Source organism: Octodon degus, unplaced genomic scaffold (assembly GCF_000260255.1).
Source record: "Octodon degus isolate 3935 unplaced genomic scaffold, OctDeg1.0 scaffold00026, whole genome shotgun sequence".
Taxonomy (NCBI): domain Eukaryota; kingdom Metazoa; phylum Chordata; class Mammalia; order Rodentia; family Octodontidae; genus Octodon; species Octodon degus.
In genome coordinates this window covers 11,335,057-11,361,805 of record NW_004524602.1, presented here as the reverse complement: position 1 = coordinate 11,361,805, position 26,749 = coordinate 11,335,057, and the positions used below count along the sequence as shown (strand labels likewise).

The 26,749-nt window shown below is 50.8% G+C and overlaps 1 protein-coding gene across 6 annotated transcripts in view; it reads left to right on the top strand.

Annotated features, from left to right (window-relative positions):
* Nucleotides 1-10,545: 10,545 nt before the first annotated feature.
* Nucleotides 10,546-26,749, top strand: part of Ankdd1a (ankyrin repeat and death domain containing 1A) — a 25,448-nt gene continuing 9,244 nt past the window's right edge. For 2 of the 6 annotated variants that reach the window (XM_023712583.1, XM_023712579.1), the window contains exons 1-10: nt 10,546-10,626; nt 14,089-14,192; nt 15,759-15,857; nt 18,692-18,790; nt 20,295-20,399; nt 20,968-21,066; nt 21,878-21,976; nt 22,162-22,260; nt 24,708-24,806; nt 25,648-25,746. In XM_023712583.1, the coding sequence (XP_023568351.1) occupies nt 10,581-10,626; nt 14,089-14,192; nt 15,759-15,857; nt 18,692-18,790; nt 20,295-20,399; nt 20,968-21,066; nt 21,878-21,976; nt 22,162-22,260; nt 24,708-24,806; nt 25,648-25,746 (948 nt within the window). In that variant the 5' untranslated portion in view covers nt 10,546-10,580. Of the gene's footprint in view, nt 10,627-13,762; nt 14,193-15,193; nt 15,303-15,758; nt 15,858-18,691; nt 18,791-20,294; nt 20,400-20,967; nt 21,067-21,877; nt 21,977-22,161; nt 22,261-24,707; nt 24,807-25,647; nt 25,747-26,749 lie in introns of those variants that run through there. The other 4 variants (XM_023712580.1, XM_023712584.1, XM_023712581.1 and 1 more) reach the window with 4 other exon arrangements.

Here is a 26,749-nt window from a genome sequence, read left to right as displayed (position 1 = left end):
TTTTTGTGGAACCAGGGATTGAACTCAGGCCCTTGCACTTGCCAGGCAAGTGCTTATTCCACTGAGCTATCTCTTTCCCCTATGGGGAAATTTGATTTGGTTCCCATCCCATTCAGCTGGATACCAGGGTTGTGGAAGAATGAAATGAGGCACCACTGTAGCTGTTGTAAAGATGATGGCACAGCTTTTGCCACTCCTTACATGGAGAGGTGGGGGTCTGTGGGCCCTTCCCTTGAACTTGGGATGGGCCACAGCCCCATGAACAACAAAATACAGCAGAAGTGACCGTGACCAGAACAAAGGCCCAAGTTCATCTACTATCTTGCCCAGAGGCTCCATTCCAGTGGATGTGAGCCTCAGACCTGATGTTCACATTCTGTAGAAGTCCAGAGTAATTGGGAAGATAGCAGGATCCTGCGGCTGATGAACCTCCCAGCTGGGCCCTTCCCACATTCCTGACCCACAGAATCATGGGAAAAATTCAATGGGTGCTTTAGTACCTTTTAGGGTTATCTTATTCTATGGCCATAAGTTTCTAGAACAATAATCCACACTAAATACCCTTTGACCTAAGAACTGGACTTCTACGAATCTAAGGAGCTCACAAAACCTCCAAGCAAGGACAGCAAGCACGCAGCAGCACTAATAGCACAAGACTGGAAATAATCCCCACATCTATTGTGGGAAGAATGAATAATTCTAGTGCATTTGCTTAATGATGCACAGTAACCTGCTGAAAGTCAGGGAAGAGGCAAAGTCCCAGTGTAGGGTCCGAGAGGCCATGATGACAGAGAGTAGACTGGCTCTGTCACTTATGGGAGGGGGGACTTGGAAAAACTATTTACCTGGGGCAAGATAAGTTTTTTGGGGGAAGGTTCTAGAGGTGAACCTAGAGCCCTTCTACTGAACTACATTCTCACCTGTTTTTAAAGAGAAAAATAATTCAGAACAAGATAGCAGTGGTTAATACATTGCATATTTTTATCTTTAATTTAGTTACTCAGAGTACAACATATTGCTATTTAATTGTCCAAACAATATTAACACACACCTTTCTCTCTCTCTCTCTCTTTTTTGTGCCCAGCACAGCCCACCCTGGGAGCAGGGCTGGCACGGCATGTGGTGCCAGCGATCGAACCAGGGTCCTTGAGCTTCTGTAAGCTTGCCTAAGCAGGTGCTTTAGACCACTAAGCCATCTTGCAGGCCCACACATATCTTTCTTTTCAATGAACTAAGACAAATTAGTAGCATAACTATCCTAACTAACTATCTTATATATATTTGCTTTTCCTTTCCTTCTTTTCTGCTTTCCTTCTCTCCAATTTTCCTTTCCTTTTGAAGTTTCTTCCCATTTTACAATACCTGTTGTACATTTTGGATCTTATTTACTCTTTCAGCTTCTCACATTAGGGAGACAAGACAGTGTTTACACATGTGCGTCTGGTTTATTTCACTTATTTATTTTTATTTTTTGTGAAACTGGGGATTGAACTCAGGCCCTCGCGTTTGCCAGGGAAGTGCTTATTCTGCTAAGCCATCTCCCTGGCCCCTTTATTTCACTTATGAGTGTGGTCTCAAGTTTATCCTTTATGACTGGGTAGTACTTCCTTGTATAAAAAGATCACATCTTTTATGCATTCCTCAGTTTATAGGTATTTGCCTTGTTTCCAGAATCTAGCTATTACAAATTGTGCTGCTATAAACATGGGTGTGCACGTGTCACTGTGGCATGATTTTTTTTAATTCCTCTGGGAAGATACACAGAAGGGGAATAGCTGGGTTAAATGAGACCTCCAATCCTAGTTTTCTGAGGCGTCTCCACATATTTGCATAGTGGTTGCACCAGTCTACACTCCCACCAACAGTGCAGAAGGGTTTCTTTTTCTCCACAGCCCCTCCAGCATTTGTTATTGGTTGACTTCTTGATAATAGCCAATCTTTCTGGAGTGAGATAGACTCTCAGTGTTGTTTTAATTTGCATCTCTCAAATGACCAGTGATGTTGAACATTTTTTCATGTATTCATTTGCCCTTCCTACTTCTTCATCTGAGAAGTGTGTTTTCATTTTCAGATCCATTTTTGGATTGGGTCTTTAAATTTGGGAGGTCTGATTTGAGTTCTTTATATATTCTCAATAGTAATCTTTTGTCTGAGAAACAGCTGGCAAACAGTTTTCCCCACATTGTGAGTTGTTGCTTCACTCTGTGAGTGGTTTCCTGTGCTGTGCAAAAGCTTTTTAATCAGAGGAGACCCTAGTTGTAGATTTTCTTGTGATAGTTCCTGTGTGATTGGGATTTTATTCATAAAGTCTTTTCCTCACAAATGTCTTCAACAATTTTACCAATTCTATCTTCCAGTAGATTTAATATTTCTTTTTTTTAGATTTAGTATTTCTGTTTTAATCTTTAGATCTTTGATCCCTTTCAAATTTAGCTTAGTATGGAGAGCCCTTCCTGGTCCTCATCATGGCCAGGGAGTTTATATCTGTAATCCCATGAACAGTTATTGGAATTCCAGTGAGTTAATTCCAATCTACCACTTCCAGTGCAAGCCATGGTGAGAATAAAGACACTAAGGTGTATTTGTAGTTGTGGGGAATGAAGGGGGTCCTGGGTCTGGCCATGTTGGTAGCTACCCAGAACAAAGGCCTCAACCCAAGGCCAAGCCTGGGTTTTATTCATTCATTCAAGAAGGCAGTGGCTTTAGGATGAGTGACCATGAGACTTCAGGAAGTAGGTGAGCACCGTGAGCTGGGCTAGGCATGAGTGTGCAGAGAGGAGGATCTGCAGAGAGTAGTCTGCATTACACAGTTGAGACAGTGTCTAATGTTTTGGGGTCTGGTGCTTCAGCTCCGATGTGTAACCTTTCAAGTCCCAGGAAGTCAAAGCCTCTATCTGAGGCTGGATCCCAGCCAACAGAGTGAAGTACTGGCTTGCCATCTTGCCTTCTCCTGGTTCACAAAGGGAATGATGATTGAGGGGTTCTAGGAAAACATACCTGCTCTCTTCAAAGGCTACCTTCAGCACTTCAACTAGACCAATATGCATTGCTTAAAGTCAGCAGAGAGATAAGGAAAAGTCCTAGCCAGCTCTGTACATACGAACACATGGAAATAGGGTCAGGCTCAGCACAGTGGACACAACTGTTTCTCCTTCAAGGACAGTGGACCAGCGAGGCCTCCATAGCTTAATGCATGGTGAAAAATGCAGGTCCAGTTTTAATCTTTGGCATGTGCAGAATGCTGACCAAGTATGTCTGGAGTTGTTTCTGCATTTTCTAGTCTATTATATTCATCTTTGGCTTTTCTTTTTTCTTTTTTTTTTTTGCCATTGCTATGCTGTTTTTGTCACAGTAGTTCTATAGTATAATTGCAAGTTGGAGGTTGTGATGTCCCCTGCCTTGCCTTTGTGGCCCAGAATTGCCTTTGCTATTGTAGGTCTCTTCTGGTTTCAAATGAATTTTAAAATTGTTTTCCCTAATTCTGTGAAACATGCTGTTGGAGTTTGAATGGAAATTGCATTAAATCTGTGTAGCAGTTTTGGAAGTACAGCCATTTTCACTAATTAGTTCTTTTGATCCAAGAGCAAGGAATATCTTTTCTTTTTTTTTTTTGTTATTGTTGTGGAACCAGGGATTGAACTCAGCCCCTGTGCTTGCCAGGCAAGCACTCTTATTCCACTGAGCCATTTCCCTGGCCCAGTCTCCTTTTTCAGAGTACTGTAGGTTTTTTTTTTTTTTCCTTTCGGTAGTACCGGGAATTGAACTCAGGACCTTGTGCTTGCCAGACAGGCATTTATGCCACTGAGCCATCTTCCTGGCTCTACTGTAGTTTTCAGTGCACAAGTCTTTTACATCCTTCATTAGATTGATTCCTAGGTATTTCATTTTTTTGAAATGCTGTTGTGAAAGGTGTTATTTGCCTTCTTTTTTTTTTGGCAGTCTCACGATGCCTTCAGGGCAGGTCTGGTTTGGCGTGAGGATCTGGGGATCGAACCACAGCATCCTGAGCCTGACTGCTTTGTTTAAGCAGGCACTTAAACAACTGAGCTGATGGGCAGGCCCCCAGGGTCTTATTTGGCTTGTTTCTCTCTCAGTGAGTTTATTATTTGTCTGCAGGAAGGCTATTGATTTTTCAGCATTGACTTTGTATCCAGCTATGCTACTGAATTTGCTTATTAAATCTAGCAGTATTGTAGTGTAGTTTTTGGGATCTTCCATGGAAAGTATCATATCATCTGTAAATAATAATAATTGAACTTCTTCCTGTCCTATTATTATTTGTATTATTTCTTTCTCTTGTTTAATTACTCTGGCTACTTTCCAGGACTATGTTGAATAAGAGTGGAGACAGTGGACACCCTTGTCTCTTTTCTGATTTTAGAATGAAAGCTTTTTGTTTTTTTCCATTTAGCATGATGGAGTCTGTTGATTTGTCATAGATGGCTTTTATTAGATTGAGATAAAGACCATCTATCCTGATTTTCTGTAGGGTTTTATCATGAATTGGGTGCTACACTTTGTCAAAATCTTTTTTTCTGAATTTATTGAGACAACCATGCGACTTTTGTCCTTGGCTCTGTTAACATGGTGTATTACATTTATTTATTTATTTATTTATTATTATTTTTTTTTGCAAAACTGGGGATTGAACTCACACCCTTGTGCTTACCAGGCAAGCGTTTATTCTACTGAGGCATCTCACCAGCCCCGGTGTATTACATTTATTGATTTATGTATACTGAACCATCCTTGCATCCCTGGGATGAATCCCACTGGGCCTGGTGTCTGATCTTCTTCATAATTTGCTGCATTCTATTTGTCATTATCTTACTGAGGATTTTTTGCATCGATGTTCATTGAGAAGACTGGCCTGTAATTCTCTTTCTTAGTTGAGTCCTTCTCCAGTTTTGGTAACAGGGTGAGGCTTGCCTCCAGCAATGAATTTGGGTGTACTGCTTCCCTTTTAATTTCATTAACGAGTTTGAGAAGTAGTGGTGTTATATGTCTCCTAACTTTCTTATAGTAGGGCCGGCCAAACAGCTCAGGGGATTAAAGTGCCTGCAAGCAAGCGCAGGAGCCAGGGGCTCGTGCCAGCCACACCCCCAGGGCACACTGAGACAGCTATTGAGACTGGGCATGGTGGCGTGTGCCTGTAATCCCAGCTCTTGGGAGGTTGTAAACAGGTGGATCACTATGAGTCTGATCTAGTAGTGAGACCCTGAATACCCTGTAGACCCTTCCCTAAAAAAATTTTTTTTAAAAACCCCAAAAAACCAAAGAACCAACTTTGTGATTCATTGATGATTGTATTATTTTTAGTCTCCAATGCCTTAATTTCTGTTCTGATCTTTATAATTTCCTCCCTTGTATGAGCCTTGGCTTAGCCTGCTCTTTTCTTTTTTTTTTAAATAGAAGTTTGACGTTCATTGTTAGGTTGTTTATTTGCGTTTGCTCTGTTTTCCTGGTATGTATATTTAGCAATATAATCTCTCTCTCTCTCTCTCTCTCTCTCTCTCTCTCTCTCTCTCTCTCTCTCTCTCTTAATCTCCAAGCTCTCCTTGACTTGAGGGTTTGTGCTGAGTAGTCAGCTCTGATTCTGAGGGGCTTGCCCTTACACGTGACTTGTCTCTTTTCCTTAACAACTTTTAAGATTTCTGGTGTTGAATTTCTGGACTCTTGACTATGTGTGCCTGTCTGTAGACTTTTTTTTTTTTTAATCATGGAAGGCCAATTTTCGTTATTCATGCCTCACTTATCTGTATGTCAAATCCTTTTTCTCTATCAGGGAAATTTTTTGCCATGATGTCTGTGAACAGTTTTTTAAAACAAAACATCATTTGTGCTGTCTCCTAAAAAAAAAAAGGGCTGGGGAGATGGCTCAGTGGAATAAGTGCTTCACTGGCAAGCACAAGGGCCTGAGTTCAATCCCCGGAGGGCTGGCCAAATAGCTCAGTGGATTAAAGCGCCTGCTTAGGCAGACACAGCAGCCGGGGTTTGATCCCTGGCGTGCTGTGCTGACCCAGCTCTTTGGGAGGCTGAACACAAGGCGGATCCCTACGAGTCCGATCTACATAGTGATCACTAGGTTGTTTAGGCTGAGTTTTAACTTGTGATCTTCCTGCCTCAGCCTCTCAGAGTCAAATTGATACAGGGAGAAAAACTAGTCTCGGGTGGGTGACCTCCAAACAATATAGGGAACCTCCAGATGACATAGGGCTCTGGACCTGACCTGCACGAGTTCGTGTTCTCCAAAACCAAAGAATGAATTTTAGGAACAAACGAGGGTTATGAGCAGAATTTATTTATTTATTTATTTATTTATTTATTTTTCGATACGGGGATTGAACTCAGGCCCTTGCGCTTGCCAGGTGTCTTAGTTACTTTTTACTCGTTGCTGGGACAAACACCCCACACCCAAAAGGAAGGAAGGAAAGGTTTACTTGGCTCACAGTTACTGGAGGGTTCGGTCCATATTCCGCTGGCTGCAAGGCAAAGGACAGCAGTTCATGCAGCAGAAAACAGTGAAGAGCAGAGGAGGGGCAGCAGCTGCGGCGTCCATCAAGCCTCTCTCTTCCTTCTGCAGGAAACCGGGCAGGGCGTTTTCCTGCCCCCATGCTGAGAACTGCCAGGGCTGATTGAGCCAAGTTGACACAATGTATCAACTAACACACCAGGGAAACGCTTAGTCCACTGAGCCATCTCCCCCGCCCGGAGCAGAATACATTTATTGAGAGAAAGAAAGCTCAGGTCTGTGAGAGGGACAAAAGGGGGGGCCTGAGCAGGTAGTTCCCCCGGGGAAGTTGTCTCTTGCAGGGACTTTTATAGAGGAAAACCATGTGGCGAGGCAGGTCTAAGGTGGTGGAGAAGACATGGGAACTTGCTTAGTTGGGCGTGAGGTGGGACAAAACTATGGTCAACCAATGAGATACAAGCACCATTGCTCAGGTAAAATTGATTAAATCCAGTACCAAATGGGAAAGCGAGTCACGTAGCAAGCGGGCACGAATAGGGAACGGGGTCTCTTCCTGTTGGGGGTTGGGCTAGTGACTCATTTGGGCTCTTTCAAGTTGACTGATACCATTTAGGATATCAATCCCTAATGCCCGTCCCTAGGGAAGTATGTAGCTGTGCTTCCTCTTTCTTTTGTCTTGGTCTTTTTTTTTTTTTTTTTTGCTCCGAATGCCCTCAGGGGTGGTTTGGCTGGCTGGAGTGTTGTGGGGATCGAACTCCAGCAACCTGAGGCTGACAGCTTTGTGGAAGCAGCCACTTAACTGAGCTAGGGCCAGGCCCCTGTCTTGGTCTTGAGATGTGGCCCACATAGAAGTGTCTGTCTCTCCCAAAAGTTTCAATGTCACCTTGTCTTCCATCTTGTCTCCTTGAGGGCTTGGCCCTATCAAACTGCCTGTAATATTTCTATCTAACTCCACTGCCTGCAACAGAATGATTTGAACAAATGAATTTGTGCTGCAGTTCCTAATCTGATTCTCCTCATCTCTTAGAAATTCTTTCTCGGGATCTCCCTACTGGCAGATCCACTGCATCGTTTCAGCTGCTGCTCAGCTTTGCATTGTGTGGCTTCCCCACCCTTTATTTTTCCTCCCCAGTTGATGGATGGTTGTGTTGTTTCCAGTTCTCTGCTAAAGTACAAAAAACAAAGTGGCGTACAGCCCTGCCCAGCGACCTTAGACACAGAGGCCTTGGCTTAAGGTATGTATCCTGAAAACAGTTCTGTGAATACATCGCACTGTTTCGCCAGACAGTCTCCTCTCTCCTTATACCTTTTCTTTCCATAATTTTTTTTTTTTTTCGGAACCAGGGATTGAGCTCAGGCCCTTGTGCTTGCTAGGCAAATGCTTATTCTGCTGCGCCATCTCCCCGACCTCCTTCTTTCCATAATTTTACCATTTCTTTCTTTTTCTTTTCTTTATTTTTATGAATATGAGTACCATTTTCTGATCAAGTTGTATTTTTATTTTTAAGAGAGGGTTTCCCTATGCAGTCCAGGTTGGCCTTGAACTTGTGATTCTTCTGCCTCGGCTCCTGAGTGCTGGAATTACATACATTGGTCACCAGGCTCATGTATGTGAGACCGGTCCTTCTTCCAGTGGTCTGAGATCCGGACCCCCTATGCCCGACTCCCCTTTTAGGGCAGGTTGTACGCTGCCCTATCGCTTACTCTTCTACCTGTCACTCTCAAAAGTTAGTCCGTTCATGTGGATTTCTCCGCGGAACCTCCTCCTTCGTGGGCGGGCGCAGCGCGTGTGGCCCAGGTCAGATGACCGCCTATACCTTTAGGTGTCCCACCTCCCACCTCTCTGGCTCCAGTGGCCCGCGTCTTTCAGGGCGGGGACGGGTTCTGACTAAATTACAGGGATCTGGGCAGAAGGCTCCCATGACTCTGGCTCCCCCGCGTGGCAATTTTGGGAACTGCGGGGTCCAGCCTGGGGCGAGCCGGCGGGGCGTCCCGTTCTCCCAGCAGCAAACCGGCTGGGTCTTCTGCGCTGAGTCCCTGCGCTGAGTCCCTGTTTGCGCTGATGTTTTAAGTTCTCCCCTAAACCGCTTTCCTTTCTGGCAACAAAGTCGTATCCTAGAGTCTGGGGTCCCGGTGAGCTGGCCTGGCCGGGTGGCACGGTTTTTTAAATTTTATTTATTTATTTATTTATTTATTTATTTATTTATTTAGTGTGTGTGTGTGTGTCCAGCTCAGCCCACCAGGGGGCGGGGCGGGCTGGCATGTGGTGCTGGGGGATTGAACCGCGGTCCCTGTGCTTTGCTAAGCTTGTTCTAAGTAGGTGCTTTAGACCACTGAGCCATCTTACCAGCCCCATGGAGACTGAATTTCTAAATAACCCTATAGGAAAGAATATGTGCCAGGTGTGGTGGCACATGCCTATAATCTCAGCGCGAGGGAGGTTGAGGCAGGAGGATCACCGCGAGTTTGAGGCCAGCTTGGGCTACAAAGTGAGCTCAAGGCCAGCTTGATGAGACCCTGTCTCAAAAGAAAAAAAAAAAATTGAGAGTCTGGGGGCAGCTTTGGAAGAGAGACTGTGGGACTGCAGGCATGCTGTCATGTCCAAGTTCTAGCTGGCTTCTTGCTTTGGGGTCAAGGTGTCTGGGACCCCACAATCTCTGATTTTAGAATCGGTAAACCTCACAAACCTCAAACGCAAAGAGAAGACAGAAACATCCACAGAGTTTGAAATGAGACTTTTTCTGCTTAATGTGTGTTCAGGTTTGCGTGCATCTGTGCAAACTGTGCTGCCTTGTGCGTGCGCATTTTAAATATCACTGTATCGCACTGTGTCGCCCTCAGTTTCTACTGCACTGTTTCTTTTCTTTCTTTCTTTCTTTCTTCTTCTTCTTCTTTTTTTTTCAGAACCAGGGATTGAACTCAGGCCCTTGCACTGGCCAAGCAAGCGCTTATTCTGCTGACGTATCTCCCCGGCCCTGCACTTTGTTTCCTTGAAGCAACCAGTGGCATGTCGTGAACACTCCTGACCCCTTGCTGCTGCTGCTCCTTCTTCTTTCTTCCTCTTCCTCTTCCTCCTCCTCCTCCTCTCCTTCTTCTCTTTCTCCTCCTCCTCCTCCTCCTCTTCCCCCTTCACCCCTCCCCCTCCTCCCCCTCCTCCTCCTCCCCCTTCCTCCTCCTCCTCCCTCGTGGTCCTCGTGGTAGTTGTCATTGTCTTTGAGACAGGCTCTCACAAGCAGCTCAGGTTGGCCTTGAGCTCACGTTGTAGCCTGGGCTGGTCTCCATCTCTCAGCGATCCTCCTGCCTCAGCCTCCAGAGTGCTGAGATTACATGTGTGTGCCATCACGTTCAGGACGAATTCCCCTTATTACTGGTTTCCAGAATGACAGCCCCAGGGTTCCCTCTGCAGAACTGGGAGCTGAGTATGCTCTGCTGACACTGGGCATCATTTTTGACTTTCTAATTTTATTTATTTATTTTTTGGTGGAGGGACTGGGATAGAAGTCAGGGCCTTTGCACCGAGCTACATACTCAGTTTATTTTTTATTTTTTGAGACAGGGTTTTGGCTAAGTTGCTAAACTCACCAGACTGGGCTTGAACTTGGGATCCTCCTGCCTCAGCCTCCCAGAGTGCTGGGTTACAGACCTGGGCCACAGAGGGTGGCTCTGGCTTTTTTTTTTTTTTTTTTTTGGTACCAAGGATTGAACTCAGGACCCTGAGCTTACCAGGCAAGTGCTTATTCTACTGAGCTATCTCTCTGGCCCTGGCTTTCTAATTTTTACCAGTTTCATTGTTGTCAGTGACAGCTCATTGTCATTTGAACCAGTATTTTTTGATCCCAAGTGCCCTGATCATTTCTCCTGGGCTGGTAGGCCTGCGGGGGCTGCTCAGGGCCTAGAGAGTCTGACATTTTGCTCTTGGGGGTTGCGGGACTAAGACAACGAAGTCCAGGTTGGGGAGCGCTGCCGGGCCCGGAGGCTAGGCAAGCTGGGGTTAGGCGCGGGGCACCCGCGGGGCGACGGTGTGCGCGCAGGTGCGGAAGAGGAGCAGGCACGGAGGAGGCGGAACACTGCGCTCCAGCTCGGGCCTGCTGGGGCCTCGGGGCGCGGGATGGAGGCTGCGCACCCAGGAGACCCCCGGGGCGAGTCCCACGGCAGTGAGTGCCCGGGGCGCGCGGGGCGGGGCTGGCGCGCGGCTACTGGGCCTGAGCAAGGGGGGTGGGGCGGGGCGCGCGACAGCCGCGGGGACCTCGGCTGCGGCTCTGGCAGTCACTAGCACTTGGAGAGCTGTGGCGGAGACGCGAACGAGGATCCTAGCAGCGTCCTCGCTGAGCCTCCCGGAGCAGGGAGAACCGTGCGGCGGCCCTGCAGCTGCGACCTGCTTCCGTCTCCATTCTGCAGAGCAGAACGCAGGAGGTGACGGAGAAGTGGGAAAGACGCTGCTACCCAGCCCCGTCCCCCTGCTCCCCCGCTCCCCTGCTCCCCGAGTGTGTCTAGGGGGACCTGAAGCCCTGGGGAGGGGCTCTGGCCCAGCCCCAAGTGGCCTGAGCTTTGGAGGTCTTTGCCAGGGCGCCTGTACCTTGCGCTCCTCTCGGCATCGCGCGGCCGGTGGCTGGTGCGGCGCTGGGCTCTTCTGCCTGGGAGAGGGGAGAGGCCGTAGGGCCGGGGTCCCCATGGAGAATCTTCCATCCAGCAGCCCCGAGAGCCGAGCCCAGGGCTGCCCCCAAGTCCCCACTATGAAAAAGCCACGTGTTCAAAATGCTCAAGCGCGAAGAGTGCGTTTCCTCGTGAGCTCCATCATCTGATGCCGTTTCCTAGGAGGTGCAGGGTTCTGCCTGGGGCTGAGGATCCCAGCGTGGCTGCCTTAGCTCGGGAAAGCCTCATGTTCAAACAACGAGCAGCAGAGCAGCCACCGGGCCGGGTGTGCTGGTGCTGGCCTGTCATCCGGGCCCTCAGGAGGATCAACGTGGTGGAGAGGAGGGAACTGTGGACAGAAGGCCCCGCTAGGGTAAAGGCTGCGGGTGGGAGAGGCGACAAGGTGGGCTCTGAGCAGTGGCTGCTTGCTCTTTCCCCACAACCTTGAGTGTTTTGCCAGCACAAACTAGGCCCAGGCTGCTCCTCCAGCTTCAGCACCTTGGGTGTCAGAATCCTGTGGTTGCCCTCCTGGAGGTTTATTACTGGGTAAACCTAGCCCAAAAAAGGTGGGTGCCCCTGCCCAGGGTCCTGCTGCAGCTGCCTAGGACTGCGTGGTGGTGGGAATTGAACTCAGAACCTTGTACATAACAAGCAGGCACTTATGCCACTGAGCTATATCCCCACCCCCAAGAACTGTGTGGTTTTAAGGCAAAAGGTTAAAGAAGGATTTGCACGGGACAAGCCAGGTGTGGTGGCACACGTGAATGCTTTTAACACTTAGGAGGCTGAGGCAGTAGGATGGCAAGTTGAAAGCCAGCCTAGGGAATTTAAGAGATCTTATCTCAAAATTAAAAGGGTTGGGGGTGCAACTCAGGGGTAGAGCATCCCCGGGTTTGAACCCTAGTATTGGGGAAAAGCAAACAAAAGCACAGGACATATGCTTGTTGGAGGGATTTGGATGTAAGAAGGGCTAGGGTGGAGATTTGACTTAGCGGTAGAATGTTTGCCTAGCAAGTTGGGAGCTCTGGGTTTGGTCCTTGGCACCAAAAACAAAAAATAAACCTTCCCTAAAGAACAATTCAACAACAACAAAAAAATACAGTAAAATAAAAAAAGACCAAAACTAAGCAAGGCAAGTGGACTGAAAGAGTCTTTTTTTTTTTTTTTTTTTTTTTTTCCGGAACCGGGGATTGAACTCAGGCCCCTGCACTTCCCAGGGAAGCGCTTATTCCACTGAGCCATCTCCCTGGCCCCTAAGAATCTCTTCTTGTGTTTGTTTTTCTTTGTTGTTTTGAGACATTGTCTTGATTGTAGCTCAGTGAGCTTGAACTCACTGTGTACCCAACCAGGCTGGCTTTGTACTTGTTTTTGTTGTTGTTTTTTAATGGATTTGGTTGTTTCAGGGTCTCACTATGCAGCTCAGACTTGTGATGATCCTCTTGCTTTCAGCCTCCCCAGCGCTGGGATTACAGGAGTGCACCACCATGCCCAGGCTCTGTCTGGCTCCGCCCACCCTGGAGGTGGGGCTGGCATGGCATGTGGTGCTGGGGATCAAACTGTGGTCCCTGCACTTTCCTAAGCTTGCCTAAGCAGGTGCTTTAGTCCACTGAGCTATCTTTGGCTGACTTTGTACTTGTAAGGATCCTCCTGCCTCACCCTCCCAAGTGCCAAGATTACAGACGAGAGGGACTGTTTTAGAGTTTATTGTGGTAAGAATTGTCTCACCTCACCTCCAGGTTGAGCAGACCCCTTGGGGCAGGTACTGAAGGACCTCTCTTCGCCGAAGCAGGTCTCTGAAGTTGCCTTGCTGGGAAGAACTTACATCCAAATCCCTCTTTCCTCCTGTAGTTTTTCTAGGGAACTCTGTGTCTCAACTGGGGGAGTACCTGATGGTTCACACCCCCACCCCAGGAAGCTGAATGAATTACAGGAATGAGTTGCTTTTTTTCCGTAGCAGACAGGTGCTGAGGCCCGGGTTTGGGAAAACTGCAGTTAATAAATCAGACCCGAGCCCCTCTCCTTGTGAGCTTGTGTAGAGGGGAGGCAGCAGACAATGTGGAGCTGTGAATACAGTGTGTGCCGCAGCATAGGGAAAGGCAGCGCAGGGTCGGGGGGTGGGGAGCGGGTGCGTGTCCCTGGCCTGGGGTGCACTGGGTCAGGGGTTCCTTCCGTGAAGGAGGCCTCAACATCTCCAGCTCTGCGGCCAACAGATTTGTTCTCTAACTCTTTTTTTTTTTCCTTTTGTTCTCTAACTCTTTTTTTTTTTTTTTTTTTTGCGGAACCGGGGATTGAACGCAGGCCCTTGCGCTTGCCAAGGAAGCGCTTATTCCACTGAGCCATCTCCCCAGCCCCTGTTCTCTAACTCTTGACCTTGGAGTTCGAGTCATAGACCTTTGGGTGTCCCAAACACTGTGCTAGCACCATCTTCTTTCCAATACCTCTGCCGAAAGCCTCACACTCTCCTCTTGCAGATGAGGAAACTGAGGCACCAGATAAACGAGTACCCTAAGTCACACGGCGAGGAGGAAATGGCTTAACATTGCCCAGCCCTGAGATACCAGGTTGTTTTCAGGAAACCTTGCATCCTCTTTCACATCCTGAAGGCTGGGTGGGGTTTATCTGGAACAAAAAGAACACTTGGCTCATCGTGGCCTTTGCTGCCAAAACCCTGGTGACTGGGCCCTGGATGCACAGGGCTGGGGGCAGACATTCACACGGACCGACCTGCCGGGCACAGGTTTGGCAGCAGTGAAAAAACAAGTGGGTGACTGCAGAGCGCTGGCAGATACGAGACCTGGGTTCTGTTTGTGTCTGAGCCTTTCTGGCTCTTCTGGCCTTGCTCCGGGCTGACACACAAGAAGCCTGGCAGCCTGGCTACCTCTGCTGGGGACACAGTGATGGAGAAGCTGGGTCCTGATCCTTCTCGCGAAAGTTCTGGAAGAGCATAGAGGCCTTTCCCCTCACCCCACACCCCCCTTCCGCAGTGCTTCCCCTGGAGAGGCAGCTGCAGGAGGCTGCGCGTCGGGGCCAGGTTGGGAGGATGAAGGAGCTGATCGCCAGGAAGGTGAATGTCAGGGCCAAAAATCATGTAAGTGGGAATGCCCCTGTGGCCCTTCTGAGAGGTGCAGCACCCCAGACCACCATGGGAGGGAAGCTTGGTGAGCCCAGGCCGGTCCCTGGGCTCAGAGGTGATGCAGAGACAGTCCTAGCCTGGGACACTTCTAGCCTGCTGACCCGGTCAAGGGAAGTCCCTGTGGGAGGGGACAGAGGGAGAGGCCATCGCTTCTGGGGGGTGGGACACCAGGGATAGATATGTTCAGGAACTTCCTGGAGGCAGAAGGGTCACATGCGGGGCTCCTGAAGGCACAGAGGCTGCGCTGGCTGGAGTGACAGGATGGGGTGCACAGGACCCATGAGCCTGCCTGGGGCGTGGCAGTGGAGCCAGGAGTTCCGGATGCATCTGCTGGGCTGGCTTCAGAGCACCGTGTACCTGTTTACTGCTGGCCCCAGCTCAACCCGGAGAGACCAGGAGGGCAGGAAATGCCAGCACTGTGCCAAGTCCAGGCTGGCACCACAGGAGCTGTGGGTCACGTTAGGTCACACAGTGTTCTGCTGGGGACTGAAGCTTCGCTTGGCGCAACTCCTGGAAAAGCTGCTAGAAAGCTTGGGCTTGCAGGATGACAGGATGCCGACCCCACATTCGTTCATGCATCAATCAATCAATTAATTAATTAAGTCACAGGCTAACTAGCTCTCACATTCATTCACCAGTGCTTGGTGCTGGGCCCTGCCCTAGCATCTGGGGACAGAACAAAGGCCTTGGACGTGGTCCCTGCCCTCTTGGTGGCCTGGATGTGAGGACAGACATTAAGCAGAGTCTCACAGCCCATTGCCACATGAGCACATGGATGGATCAGCGCTTCTAGCGAGCCAAGGGAGAAGGGCTGTTGTCCAGGCTGGAGTGACATGGCAGGGGTGTGCCCAGAAGCCCTGAGGAAGGAACTGTTTGGTACCTGGTGTAGGGATGCAGCTGGCCTGAGATCATGCAGAAAATCATTCTTCCCTAAGAAGAAGAATTCTGCTCCTAAGCTGACAAGCACAGAGGCCAGAAGAAGGTTGGCTTCCTCCCGGGTCACCCAGATGTCGCCAGGGCCAGTGGCTGTGATGAGTGAGGAGAGGGACTGAAGACAGAGTGGCAGTAGGTTATCAGGTGTCCCTTGGACTTGGAGAATAACCCTAAGGCACGGGTGGCTGCCGGGCAGGACCAAAGGCTTAGAGTGGAAGGTGGTTTGGCTCCTTTTTTTGGTGGGAGGAGATGTTAACCCAGGGCCTTCGCACTGAGCTCCAGCTCCAGCCCTTTTTATTTTTATTTGGAGAAAGGGTCTTAGTTAGTTGCTCAGCCTGGGATCTAGCTTGTGATCGTCCTGCCATGGCCTCCCGGAGTGCTGGGATTACAGGTGTCAGCTTCCATGTCTGGCTGTTTGGGCCTTCCAAGAAGCAGCGGTGGGCAGTGCCAGCCGTGCAGAGTGGTGAAGGCCCTGGGTTTAAGAGCTGGTCCCAAGAGCAGAGTCCTGCCAGTCTGCAGGCCAGCTGTTCTGGCCGGTGTGTATGGGCCATGGCAGGTGCAACGACTCGGTCCCTGTCCCTCCCGCAGGTGGGCAGAGTGGCACTGCACTGGGCCGCGGGTGCAGGGCACGAGCAGGCCGTGCAGCTGCTGCTGGAGCACGGGGCTGCCATGGATGATGCGGATGCGGTAGGCGCCCCTCATGGAGGCCTGTGTGCGTCTGTCTGTCTGTCTGTCTGTCTCAGGGCAGGGTGAGGTGCCTGAGGTCTTGCTAGCTCCATGAGCCTGTTGTTGTTGAGACTGTCACTAGGACATGGACATCAGGGATCAGGCTGGCGGACAGTCAGGCCTGCCCCGCTGATGCAGCTTTTCCCCAGTGTGGTAATAAAAAGCTCTGTGAGCAGGGCCTCTTGATCCTGAGTCTCTTCTGAGCTGATAATTGGGGGGTGGGGGAGGAGCTGGATTGAGCAGAGTCCCCAGGAGCAAGGTCTCTCACGATGGGGCCATGCCTGGCACAGAGGTTGTTGTCGTGTACAAACTTCGGACAGAGCAAGCACCTGCAGCCTCAATTCTGTCAGCTGCATGTGTGGTGGTGCACTCTGGGAGGCTGAGGCAGGAAGATTCTAAATTCCAGCCCAGCTGGGGAAATTTAGCAAGATCTTGGCCCCCAAATTAAAGGGGAAAAAAAGGATGGGAGGGCCTGGGAATGTAGCTCAGTGTGGTCACTGGGTTTAATCCTCAGTATTGGAAAAGGAAGAAAAGTAGCTCCACAGGGTTAGGAAAAGGGCTGAATCCGACAGGGACATTTGATAAAGAAATATTTTACAATCCAAGCTTTTTTTTCAGTACTGGAAATTGAACCCAGAGCCTTCTAACTGATCTCTTTTCTTTTCTTTTTTTTTTGCGGAACCAGGGATTGAACTCAGGCCCTTGTGCTTGCCAGGGAAGCGCTTATTCCACTGAGCCATCTCCCTGGCCCTGATCTCTTTTCTAAGATAGGGTCTTATTAAATTCTTAAATTGCCCTGGTTGGGCTCAAATTTGCCATTCTCCTGCCTCAGCCTCTCAAATAGCTACGATTACAGGCCAGTACTACCACCCTCAGCTCCCTTTTTTTTTTTTTTTAAATTTTTTATTTATTTGTGTGTGTGTGTGTGTGTGTGTGTGTGTGTGTGTGGCCAGCTCAGCCCACCAGGGGGCGGGGCTGGCTGGCATGTGGTGCTGGGGGATTGAACCGCGGTCCCTGTGCTTTGCTAAGCTTGTTCTAAGTAGGTGCTTTAGACCACTGAGTCATCTCTCCAGCCCCTTCAGCTCCCTTTATTTTATTTTATTTTAATATTTATTTATTTATTTATTTATTTATTTATTTTGTGTGTGTGGCCAGCTCAGCCCACCAGGGGGTGGGGGCTGGCTGGCATGTGGTGCTGGGGGATTGAACTGCGGTCTCTGTGCTTTGCTAAGCTTAGCTTGTTCTAAGTAGGTGCTTTAGACCACTGAGCCATCTCACCAGCCCAGCTCCCTTTTTTTTAAAAAAAAAAAAAAATTATTAAATCCTTGCAGAGATTTAGTTGCTCATGAAAATGGCTTCTCCCTGCTCCCTGCTCCAGGGCCCCACCACGAGAAGGCCTTGCCTGCTAGTTGTGGTTGGGATGGGGCGCCGATGCCCTGCTCTATGCAAGCCAGCCCCTTCTGCCAGGAAAGACCCAAGAGGTCATAGTGCAGCGTGGGCACCACAGTCACCACCTCCAAGATGTCCTAAGGGGATTTCAACAGTGGTTCTCAGCCAGGCCTGGTGGCCCATGCCTTAATCCCAGCACTTGGGAGGCTGAGGCAGGAAGATCACTCCAAGTTTGAGGCCAGCCTGGCTACATAGTGAGTTCAAGGCCAGTCTATCTCAAAACAGACAAATAAACAAACAAGCAAAAACAAAAACAAAAGAACCCCCAAACTAAAACAAAGCCAAATGATTCTTGATGAGGCCAAAATCTTCACGACTCAGAAAATACAGACATTGTCACGTACTTGTTTTTCTTTTTCTTTTGTCTTGGCTGGAGATAGAACCTAGAGCACTCTGAGTGTCAGGCAAATAAATGCTCATCTGAGCCCCACCTCAAACCCTGTAGCGTGTTTCTCATGAAGTTTATTTATTTATTTATAATGTATTTGATTGTTATAGGTCTCACTATGCAGGTTGGACTCACAGTGATCCCCCTTTTTTCAGCCTTCCCGGCGCTCGGATTACGGGTGTGTGCCACTATGGTCGGACTCTGTGGCCAGCTCAGCCCCTCTAAGGGTGGGGCTAGCGTGGCACGTGGTGCCTGGGATTGAACCACGGTCCCTGTACTTGCCTAAGCTCGCCTAGGCAGGCTCTTTAGTCCACTGAGCTATCTCACTGGCCTGTGAAGTTTATTTTTAAACAATAGATTCTGTGATTGGTTTCCAATTTCCTTTTTTAAATGTATTTAGTACAGGGTCTACAGGGTCTCACTATACAGATCGGACTTGTAGTGATCCTTCCCGTTTTTTAGCCTCCCAAATGCTGGGATTACAGGCATGCGCCACCATGCCCAGTCTTATTCACAAGTGCTGTCTCAGTGTGCCCTGCGGGCGGGGCCAGCACTGGGGATTGAACTCCAGCCCCCACATTTGCCTAATCAGGTGCTTTAATCTGCTGAGCTATCTGGTCAACTCTCCTTTCTTTTTTTAAAAAAAAAATATTTATTTTTGAGACACAGTCCCTCTATGACCAGGGTGGCCTTGAGCTTGCTATGTAGCCTAGGCTGGCCTTTAACTCAGTGATCCTCCGGCCTCCGCCTCCCCAGTGCTGGGGTCGTAGGTGTGTACCACCATGCCTGGCATTTTCTTGTTTTGATGTGATATTTCTTTATGAAATTGTGAGAGTAAATGGCAGCTATTTTATCTTTAGGTTTCATCTAGCAACAAACAATTTGCAACAGTCTGTCATTCTTTATTACACAAACAACACAAGGCTCAGGCCACGCCCCTCCCCGTCCTCTCCCCCAGTTTGGGATGAACGCGCTTCTCCTGTCTGCCTGGTTCGGCCACTTGCGGGTCCTCCAGATCCTGGTCAGCTCTGGGGCCAAGGTCCACTGTGAGAACACGGTAAGGCACCAGTCTGCGGCCCTGAGCCCGGACCCTCTGATCCTGCTGCCCCATGCTTTGGCCTGTGCCACCCCGCCCCCCACCCTGCTCCTGCCTCTGGCTTACCCGCTTCTGAGGACCTTTCCCAAGGCTTGCTGCGCTCAGCCCTGTGATGCTGCCCTGCCCACTGCTTCCTTGGGCTGGACAGCAGTGGGACAGCGTCTCTGTGGTGCCCCACGCTTGACTGCTCTGTGATGTGGGGGTGGCGCCCAGCCCCTCACCCTGGGCTCCTTGCTGACAAGAGAGCAGCCAGCACAATGCCCAGAGCCCTCTGGTGTCCTCCTGCCAGGTTGCACCCCATACTCCCTGCTCAGGGGCAGGGCTCCATTCATCAGCCCTGGGGCTGTGAGTTACTTCATCATTCTGAGCCTCAGTTTCCCTCTTTGGAAATGGGTGAAGAAAGGGTGGTGCTGTGTGTGCCTTTAGGCTGGGCGCTGGCCCCTGAGGGACCCTGGCAGCTCTTGCAGCTCAGCAGGGAATGTGTGGTCCCAGGGGGCTTCAGCAAGTCCCAGAACTTGGGACTCCTCCACTGGTTTTTCCTTCTCTCCCACTTCTGTGTAGCTCACAGTGGCCTGGGACTCATAGTGAGCCTCCTGCCTCAGCCTCTTGAGTACCGAGATTACAGGTGTGCACCATCCGGCCAGGCCGTGGAAAGTTTCTTTTCATCTTTCTGAGACAGGGTCTCACTGTGCAGTTCAGGCTGGCCTTAAACTCATTTTTTTAGCCCAGGCTTGTCTTGAATTCACAACGATCCTCTGCCTCTGCCTCCCAAGTGCTGGGATTACAGGCGTGAGTCAGCATCTCTGACTTGGATTCTCATTTTAATTTTTCTGTTTTGCATTTTGGTATCAGGAATCAAACTCAGAACCTTGTGTTTGCCAGGCAGGTACTTGTAGTACTGAGTGATATCCCTAGCTCTTTCATTTTAATTTTTTAGTCATTTCTCCTCCTCCTCTTCTTCCTCTTCTCCCTCTTTGTCCTCCTCCTCCTTCTCTTTTTCCTCCTCTTCCTGCTCCTTTTCCTCTTCTCTTTCTCCTTCTTCTAGGCAGGGTCTCACTAGGCCCAGGCTGGCCTCAAACTTGTGATGTTCCTCCTGCCTCAGCCTCCCGAGTGCTGGGATTACAGGTGTGCACCTTCACACCTGAATGGCACAGAAAGCTTTTGAATAGTTTTTTTAATTTATAGAATACTTTTCTTACAGGCAACGTTACCCAGCCTTCTGTCCCCTGTAGAGGCAGTCAGGATTACTGTCCTGATGGACCTGGGCGGACAGAGAAGGAGGCTCAGAGAGGCTGAGGCACCAGGCGCAGAGCCCAGAGTCGAGCAGTGTGTCACACCTGGGCTTGTTATCCTGGCCTGGCCTGGCCTCGTCCACAGTGTCCAATGGGCAGTGTGTCCTGGGACATGCAGCATATGGGAAGGGCCTCCCTTCGCAGCCCACGGGCTGCTCTGGGCTTGTTTCCAGGACGGCCTGGCCTTATTGCACTGCGCAGCCCTGAGAGGTCACGTGCCCGTGCTGGCGTTCGTGATGGAGGACCTGGAGGACGTGGGCCTGGACCGCAGAGACAAGGTGAGAGCTGCCCCACGGTCCGGGACACTCTTGCGCATGCCCTAGGGCATTCTCTAGCCGCGCATGTGCAGACTGTGTCCATCTGGAGGGGTGTACGACATAGACAGGGGGCCGCAAGCAGAACACGGTCAGATGGCTGAGAGGACCTGGCCGAGGTTGGAGAAGAGAGCACTGCGTTCTGCCCCTTGGGAGGTGGTATGTGGTGAAGGAACTGGATCCAGCGAAGACTGGACAGGGTGGGAGCCCTGCTGGAGCCTGGGGTGGGGGAAGGAACCTGTAGTGGTGAGTTAATCTTGGGGCAAGGCCAGAGTGGTTAAGAGATCCCACTCCAACCTCAGAAACTCCGCTGCTCCGGAGGTATCAGGGAACCACCCAAGGCAGGCCTGCAGCAGGTCAGGGCACCCCCAGTGGCTGCTGTTGGGGAGCAGGGACTGGGCTTCCCAGGTAGGGCGCGTGGGTGGGGCGATGGGGGGAGAGTGGGCTTCTGAGCCCAGAGTGGTGGAGAAACAGACAGGGAGGGCCGCGCCATGGCCCCGGAAGGGCTTACTGGCCTTCTCCTCCCGGCCAGCTGGGCAGGACAGCGTTTCACAGGGCCGCTGAACACGGGCAGCTGGAGGCTCTGGACTTCCTCGTGGGCTCGGGCTGTGACCACAGTGTCAAAGACAAGGTACCGAGATCAGGCGGCTCCGGGCTTCTGGCCAGGGCAGAGAAGGTGTGTTCTCTGCCAGGTGCCTCGCTTGACAAGGAGAGGTGTATTTTGGCTTATGGTTAGCAAGGTTTCACTCCACAGGTGGCTGGTGGCATTGCTTTTAGGCCTGTAGGGAGGAGGCGGGATATCATGGCAGAAGGGGAGGAGGGAAAGCAGCTCACCCCATGGCAACCAGGAAGCAAGGAGGAGAGAGAGAAGAAGGGGGCAAGATATCCCTTCTGGAGCGTGTCCTTTTTTTAGTGAGGTCCCACTGCCTAGGTTCTGTCACCTCCCAGCAGCCTAGCAGGTGGGTTGGTCCTCATGAGCTATTCGTGTCCCCGGCATTGATCCTTGCTGTTCTGGGAACCACGCCTCTGGCACATGAGCCTTTTGGGGGACATTTTAGATCCCCAGCACACCAGGACGATCTGGGGTACATGAGGGACACATAGGGTGAGCACTGGGAAAGTTGGGTCTGTCCTGTTTTATTTTGAAAGTAACTCCTCTGTCCTGCATTGTAAGGGAAGAGGACCCTGGACGTGACCTTGGAAGAGCTTCTGCTTGTGGTTTCGGGTGCAGCAAAAGGGGAGGGTGGCACTGCCTGGTGTGCAAAGTGCTGCCTGTCACAGGATTGCTCTGGACTATCACTTCCACGCCCTGGGCCTATCACTTCCGCTCCCTGGGCCTCAGCCTTATATTCAGTAAAACGAGGGTGGCTCTGGTGGAGTTGTGAGCTCTGTGTTTCTGGGGCTTCAGGTCTGCTGCCCCCTCAGGTATGGTTTTCCCTCAGGAGGGGAACACGGCGCTCCACTTGGCTGCTGGCCAGGGCCACACTGCTGTGCTTCAGCGACTCCTCGACATCGGGCTGGAGTTGGAGGAGCGGAATGCCGTGAGTCGCAGGCCCCTAGGGGAGCTCCCTCCCTTCACAGGGTTCAGGATAAGCATCTGTGTCACAGAGGGAGACTTTGAGGGACCAGGTTGGCCGGGGAACCCAGTAGAGCAGGGCTGGGAGGACAGGAGAGTATGACCGGCCAGTTGCGCAGCTTTTCCTCAGACCTTTCCCACGTGTTTCAGGAAGGCCTCACGGCCCTCCATGTGGCTGCGCAAGGAATCCACCTGGACTGTGTGCAGCGCCTGCTCGGGGCCGGAAGCCCTGTGAATGCCCTCACGCAGGTAGGGGCCCCTCCAGGGGCTGATGCCACCTTCCAGGGCTGCTGTCTGCCCATGCTGTGGAGCCATAACTGTCACAGAAGCAGCCATGGGGGTTGTGGAGAGTTCATGGGCACAGGCTTTGAGGCTGCAGAACCACACTGGGCTTCTGCGCTGAGGAGGCGTGTGATCTTGGGCACCTTCTTACCCTCTCTGAGCATTGATTCCCTTCTATAAACTGGGATGGCATATGATTGCTTTTTCATGTTGTTCTGGGGAGTAAATACCCAGGATAGAGGGACTCAAAACCTGCTAGCATCATTTACTCACTCGTGCATTTCTTGCTTGCTTGCTTGCTTGAGGCAGGGACTCACTGTGTAGTTCAGCCTGGCCCAGAAGCTAGTGATCCTCCTGCCTCAGCCTCCAGAGTGCTGGGGTTATAGGCTGCGCCACCACAAGTGGCTCTACACTTTTTAAAAGTGTATTGTTCTATGTTTGTCTTTTTATCATTGGGCTCCTAATAAGTCACAGAGCTCCCCCTCAACTATTACCTTGAGAAAATGCCCCTGTTTTGTAGATGAGAGAGCTGAAGCTTGGAGGACCTTTCTCATAATCAGGAACAAACAGAACGGAGTCTCAAATCCCCGTTCTCCTGACTCCAGAGCTGTTGCCCGTAGGCGGGAGCATTGCCAGATGTGGGACAAGACAAGGTGGCTGCACCTGGCCAGGGCTCTTGCTGCTTTACCCTTTTGGCAGAGAAGTAGAGGGGCAAGTGAGAGAGACGGAAGAGACGAAACGCGCCGGGCGCGGTGGACCGTGTCTGTAACCCCCGCGCTCTGGGAGGCGGAAGCAGCAGGACAGCAGGCTGGAGCCCAGCCTGGGCAGTTCAGTGACGCCGTGAAATCTTGTCTGAAAATGATTATAAAAAAGGGCTGGAGAGTGCCCTTTTTTATAGCTCATTGTGGGGGTCCTGGGTTTGATCCCCTGCTGCAGAAAGAAGGAAAGAAAAGGAGGAAGGAAGGAAGGAAGGAAGGAAGGAAGGAAGGAAGGAAGGAAGGAAGGAAGGGAAAGGCAAAACGCGAAGGTGGCTTTGCTTTGCTCCCTAAGGTTGTTCTCGAGGTGATCACCCAGCCCACAGGGGGTCTCTTTGCCACCTGACACCTCTTACAGTCCCATCTTTCAAGGCCACCCAGCGGCAGTTCAGTTTCCATATGAGCTTTGCATGGTACAGCTGCCTTCTGACCGCAGCTCCAGGGGTGTGAATAGAGCTCTCTAAGCCACATAGCTTGTGGTTTGCACAACTACACTGGTGGTGTGGGGATTACTACCCTAGGAGGCTACAGGGCCACTGAGAGGAGCAGGAGCCGCTGCAGGGTGCCCGCTCATGCCTTTGGGCTGGTGTGGCATTGCTCTTGGGCCCTGAGGCCCTTTGCTGGGCCAGCCCTACATGGGTCCCTCACAGTAACAGGAGATCGGGAGAGGGAGGTTTGCATCCTGTGGTGTTGCTGAGGCTGCCACTGGGCATTGCACTGGGCCTCATCCTCAAGTCAAGGCTGGAGGCGTCCATACACCCCAGAGTGTCATGCAGCAGGGGCTTCGAGGAGGGGACAGGTCCAAGGTGACTGCCTGTCCTCCTGGCAGGTGAACTGAGTCAGATAGGATTTTGGTCTTACTCATCCTGGTTTTCCCATAATTACCCTGGTTTAAAATGGAAAGTCTCAGTGGGGTGTGGTGGCACATGCTTGTAATCTCAGCAATTGGGAGGCTGAGGCAGGAGAATCATTCAGGCCAGCTAGCCCATGTAGAGTTCAAGGCCCTGTCTTAAAAAACCACAAACAACAAAAAAGGAATCTTTTTTTTTATTTATTTGAGAGAGAGAGAGAGAGAGAGAGAGAGAGAGAGAGAGAGAGAGAGTGGTGTGTGTGTGTGGCCAGCTCAGCCCACCAGGGGGCGGGGCTGGCTGGCATGTGGTGCTGGGGGATCGAACCGCGGTCCCTGATGCTTTGCCAAGCTTGTTCTAAGTAGGTGCTTTAGACCACTGAGCCATCTCTCCAGCCCCCAAAAAGGAATCTTATGTCCTATCCTGGAACACTGCTACATTGATCATCATGCTGGGGCAGGGGTGGGCCCACTGTCACAGGGCACCTAGCTGTCACCCCACGAAGCCCTGGGCTTTGGCCTGCAGCCTCTGCCTCCCCTTGCCGTTGCCCATTCCACCTGGGCAGAGTGCCAACCAGCATGTCCCTGTGGCTGTGGGCTTGGCCAGTCCGATTTGCTCTTCTTTTCTGCCCAGGAGTTGGCAGGTTGTGGTCCACACCTCAGTCTGCTGCAAGGTGAGGGAAGAGGTGGGGTCACCCTGGACCCCAGGCCTGGGATGGTCATGATTTCCCCTGCCCCAGGGGGTCCTGAGAAGCCACCACACAGTGCTGGGATGGACAAATGACCTTGCTTTTGGGCCTCTTTCCCTCTAGAAAAGACTGAGCTGCCTGCACTACGCAGCCCTGGGTGGCTCTGAGGACGTGTGCCGGGCCCTCCTCCGTGCAGGAGCCCATACTAATGTGGCTGATGATGTAAGTGTGTGCGCACAGACAGAAAGGGGCCCCTTGGAGGGCGCCTAGCACTTGGGCCCCTTGGGCATGGGGTGGGGCTGTGACTGGTAGCTGTGGCCCTGGGGACCCAGCTGGACTGGCCCTGTCTCCCAGCAGAGTTACCTGAGGATTTCTCTGCCCATTTCGGTAACAGGCTTCAGCAGTAACATCTTCTATAACCAGCCTAGCCCCTGTATTTTAGTGCTTGGGATTGAACCCAGGAGGGCTGAGCTAGCGTCTCTATCCTTTTCAGTTCTATTTTTTACTTTGAGGTGGGTCCTCAATAAGTTGTCCAAGATCAGTTTGAGCTTGTAATCCTTCTGCCTCAGCTTCCCAGGTAGCTGGGCGTAAGTACTCTGTTAAGTACCTGGCTTAATATTTCTCAATAGGAATTGGGTATAAAGCCCAGTAAGACAAGTCCCATGAGCCGTGTGTCCTCAGGCATGTTAGATGTCCTGGACGCCTGTGTGGATTAAGCGGGAGACTCTGCAGGTGACGTTGCTGAAGGAACTGTAGCAGTCACCACTTTCCAGAGGAAGAGTGGCCGAGGCTAGTGAAGGGCTTGGCCAGGTCACACAGTGAGTGGATGAACAAGACCGACACTAGGGGATCTCAAGCGTGGGTATGCGGGATCACTCTGGAGGGTCAGCTCTAGGCCCCAGGGACTCAGGCTTTGGGCTATGAATGCCTTAGGCCGCTCGCACTGTGAGACCCTAGCAGGGCCCAGCTAGCAGCACTGTACCGCTCAGCTCCAGCACCTGCCCCGGAGCAGCAGCTGGGCGGTGCAGAGGGCTCCATCCCCGATCCCCTCGTCTCCCCACAGCGGGGCACCTCTCCCCTCCACCTCGCCGTGAGGCACAACTTCCCTGCCCTGGTCCAGCTCCTCATCGATGCCCACAGTGACTTGGACGCCATCGACTATGTAAGTGGCTATGGAAGCCATCCAGGCCCTGAGATCCTCCAGGACCCTCCTAGGCTGGGAATCTCCTTTAGCATTCCAAGTGTTGTCTGAGCATTTATAGCCTTATTTTAGTTTTAGTTTTTTTTTTTTTTTTTGGTCTCATGATGTGATTCAGGCTGCCTGGGACTCACAGTCATCCCCTGCTGGGATTATAGGTGTGCACCACTGTGCCCAGATGCTAGCATAGTTTTATTAACCATTCTCCTATATTGAATATGTTGGCTGTCTTCAAGGGTTCGACATGCTGTATGCAACATTGTGGAAAATGGCCTACTTCAACCTTTTCCTTTCACCGATTTTATATATATATAAGGAAAAGGTTGAAGTAGGCTATTATATATGGTTCTTGGGGCATGAGTGACAGAGCCATTCTGAGATAGCAAGATTGCTGAGTCCCAGTGTTGTGATCCGTCAGGAGCTCTTTTCAGCCGCCCATCCCCCGCCAGTCTTAGCCCCAGCGTATCACAGCTCCAGGGGGGCACAGCCCCCACACAGGGGAGCTGGAAGCAGCTTGGCAGAGTGCGTCATGTCTTGTTGCTCATTTTCATTTCTGAGACCTGGGCCACAAGAAATACTTTAAAAGCTTTTTTTAAAATTATTTTTTTGTGGAGCTGGGGATTGAACTCAGTCCCTTGCACTTGCCAGGCAAGCACTTTTTCTGCTGAGCTATCTCCCCAGCCCCACGAGGCAGTTGAATCACCATGGGTTTGACACCAGCTTGGGCTACAGAGTGAGCTCAAGGCCAGATTGAACTGCATAGTGAGGTACTATCTCAAAAAGACCATGCCCAAAAACCCTCCAAAAGTAAACAAATCAACAACAACAACAAAACCCACAAGAGCTCATAGTGATAAGAGGATAGAAACAGACATCTTAAGTAATTTTTACTTATTAAAAAAAAAATAGGGGACTGGGGAGATGGCTCAGTAGAATAAGCGCTTGCCTGGCAAGCGTAAGGGCCTGA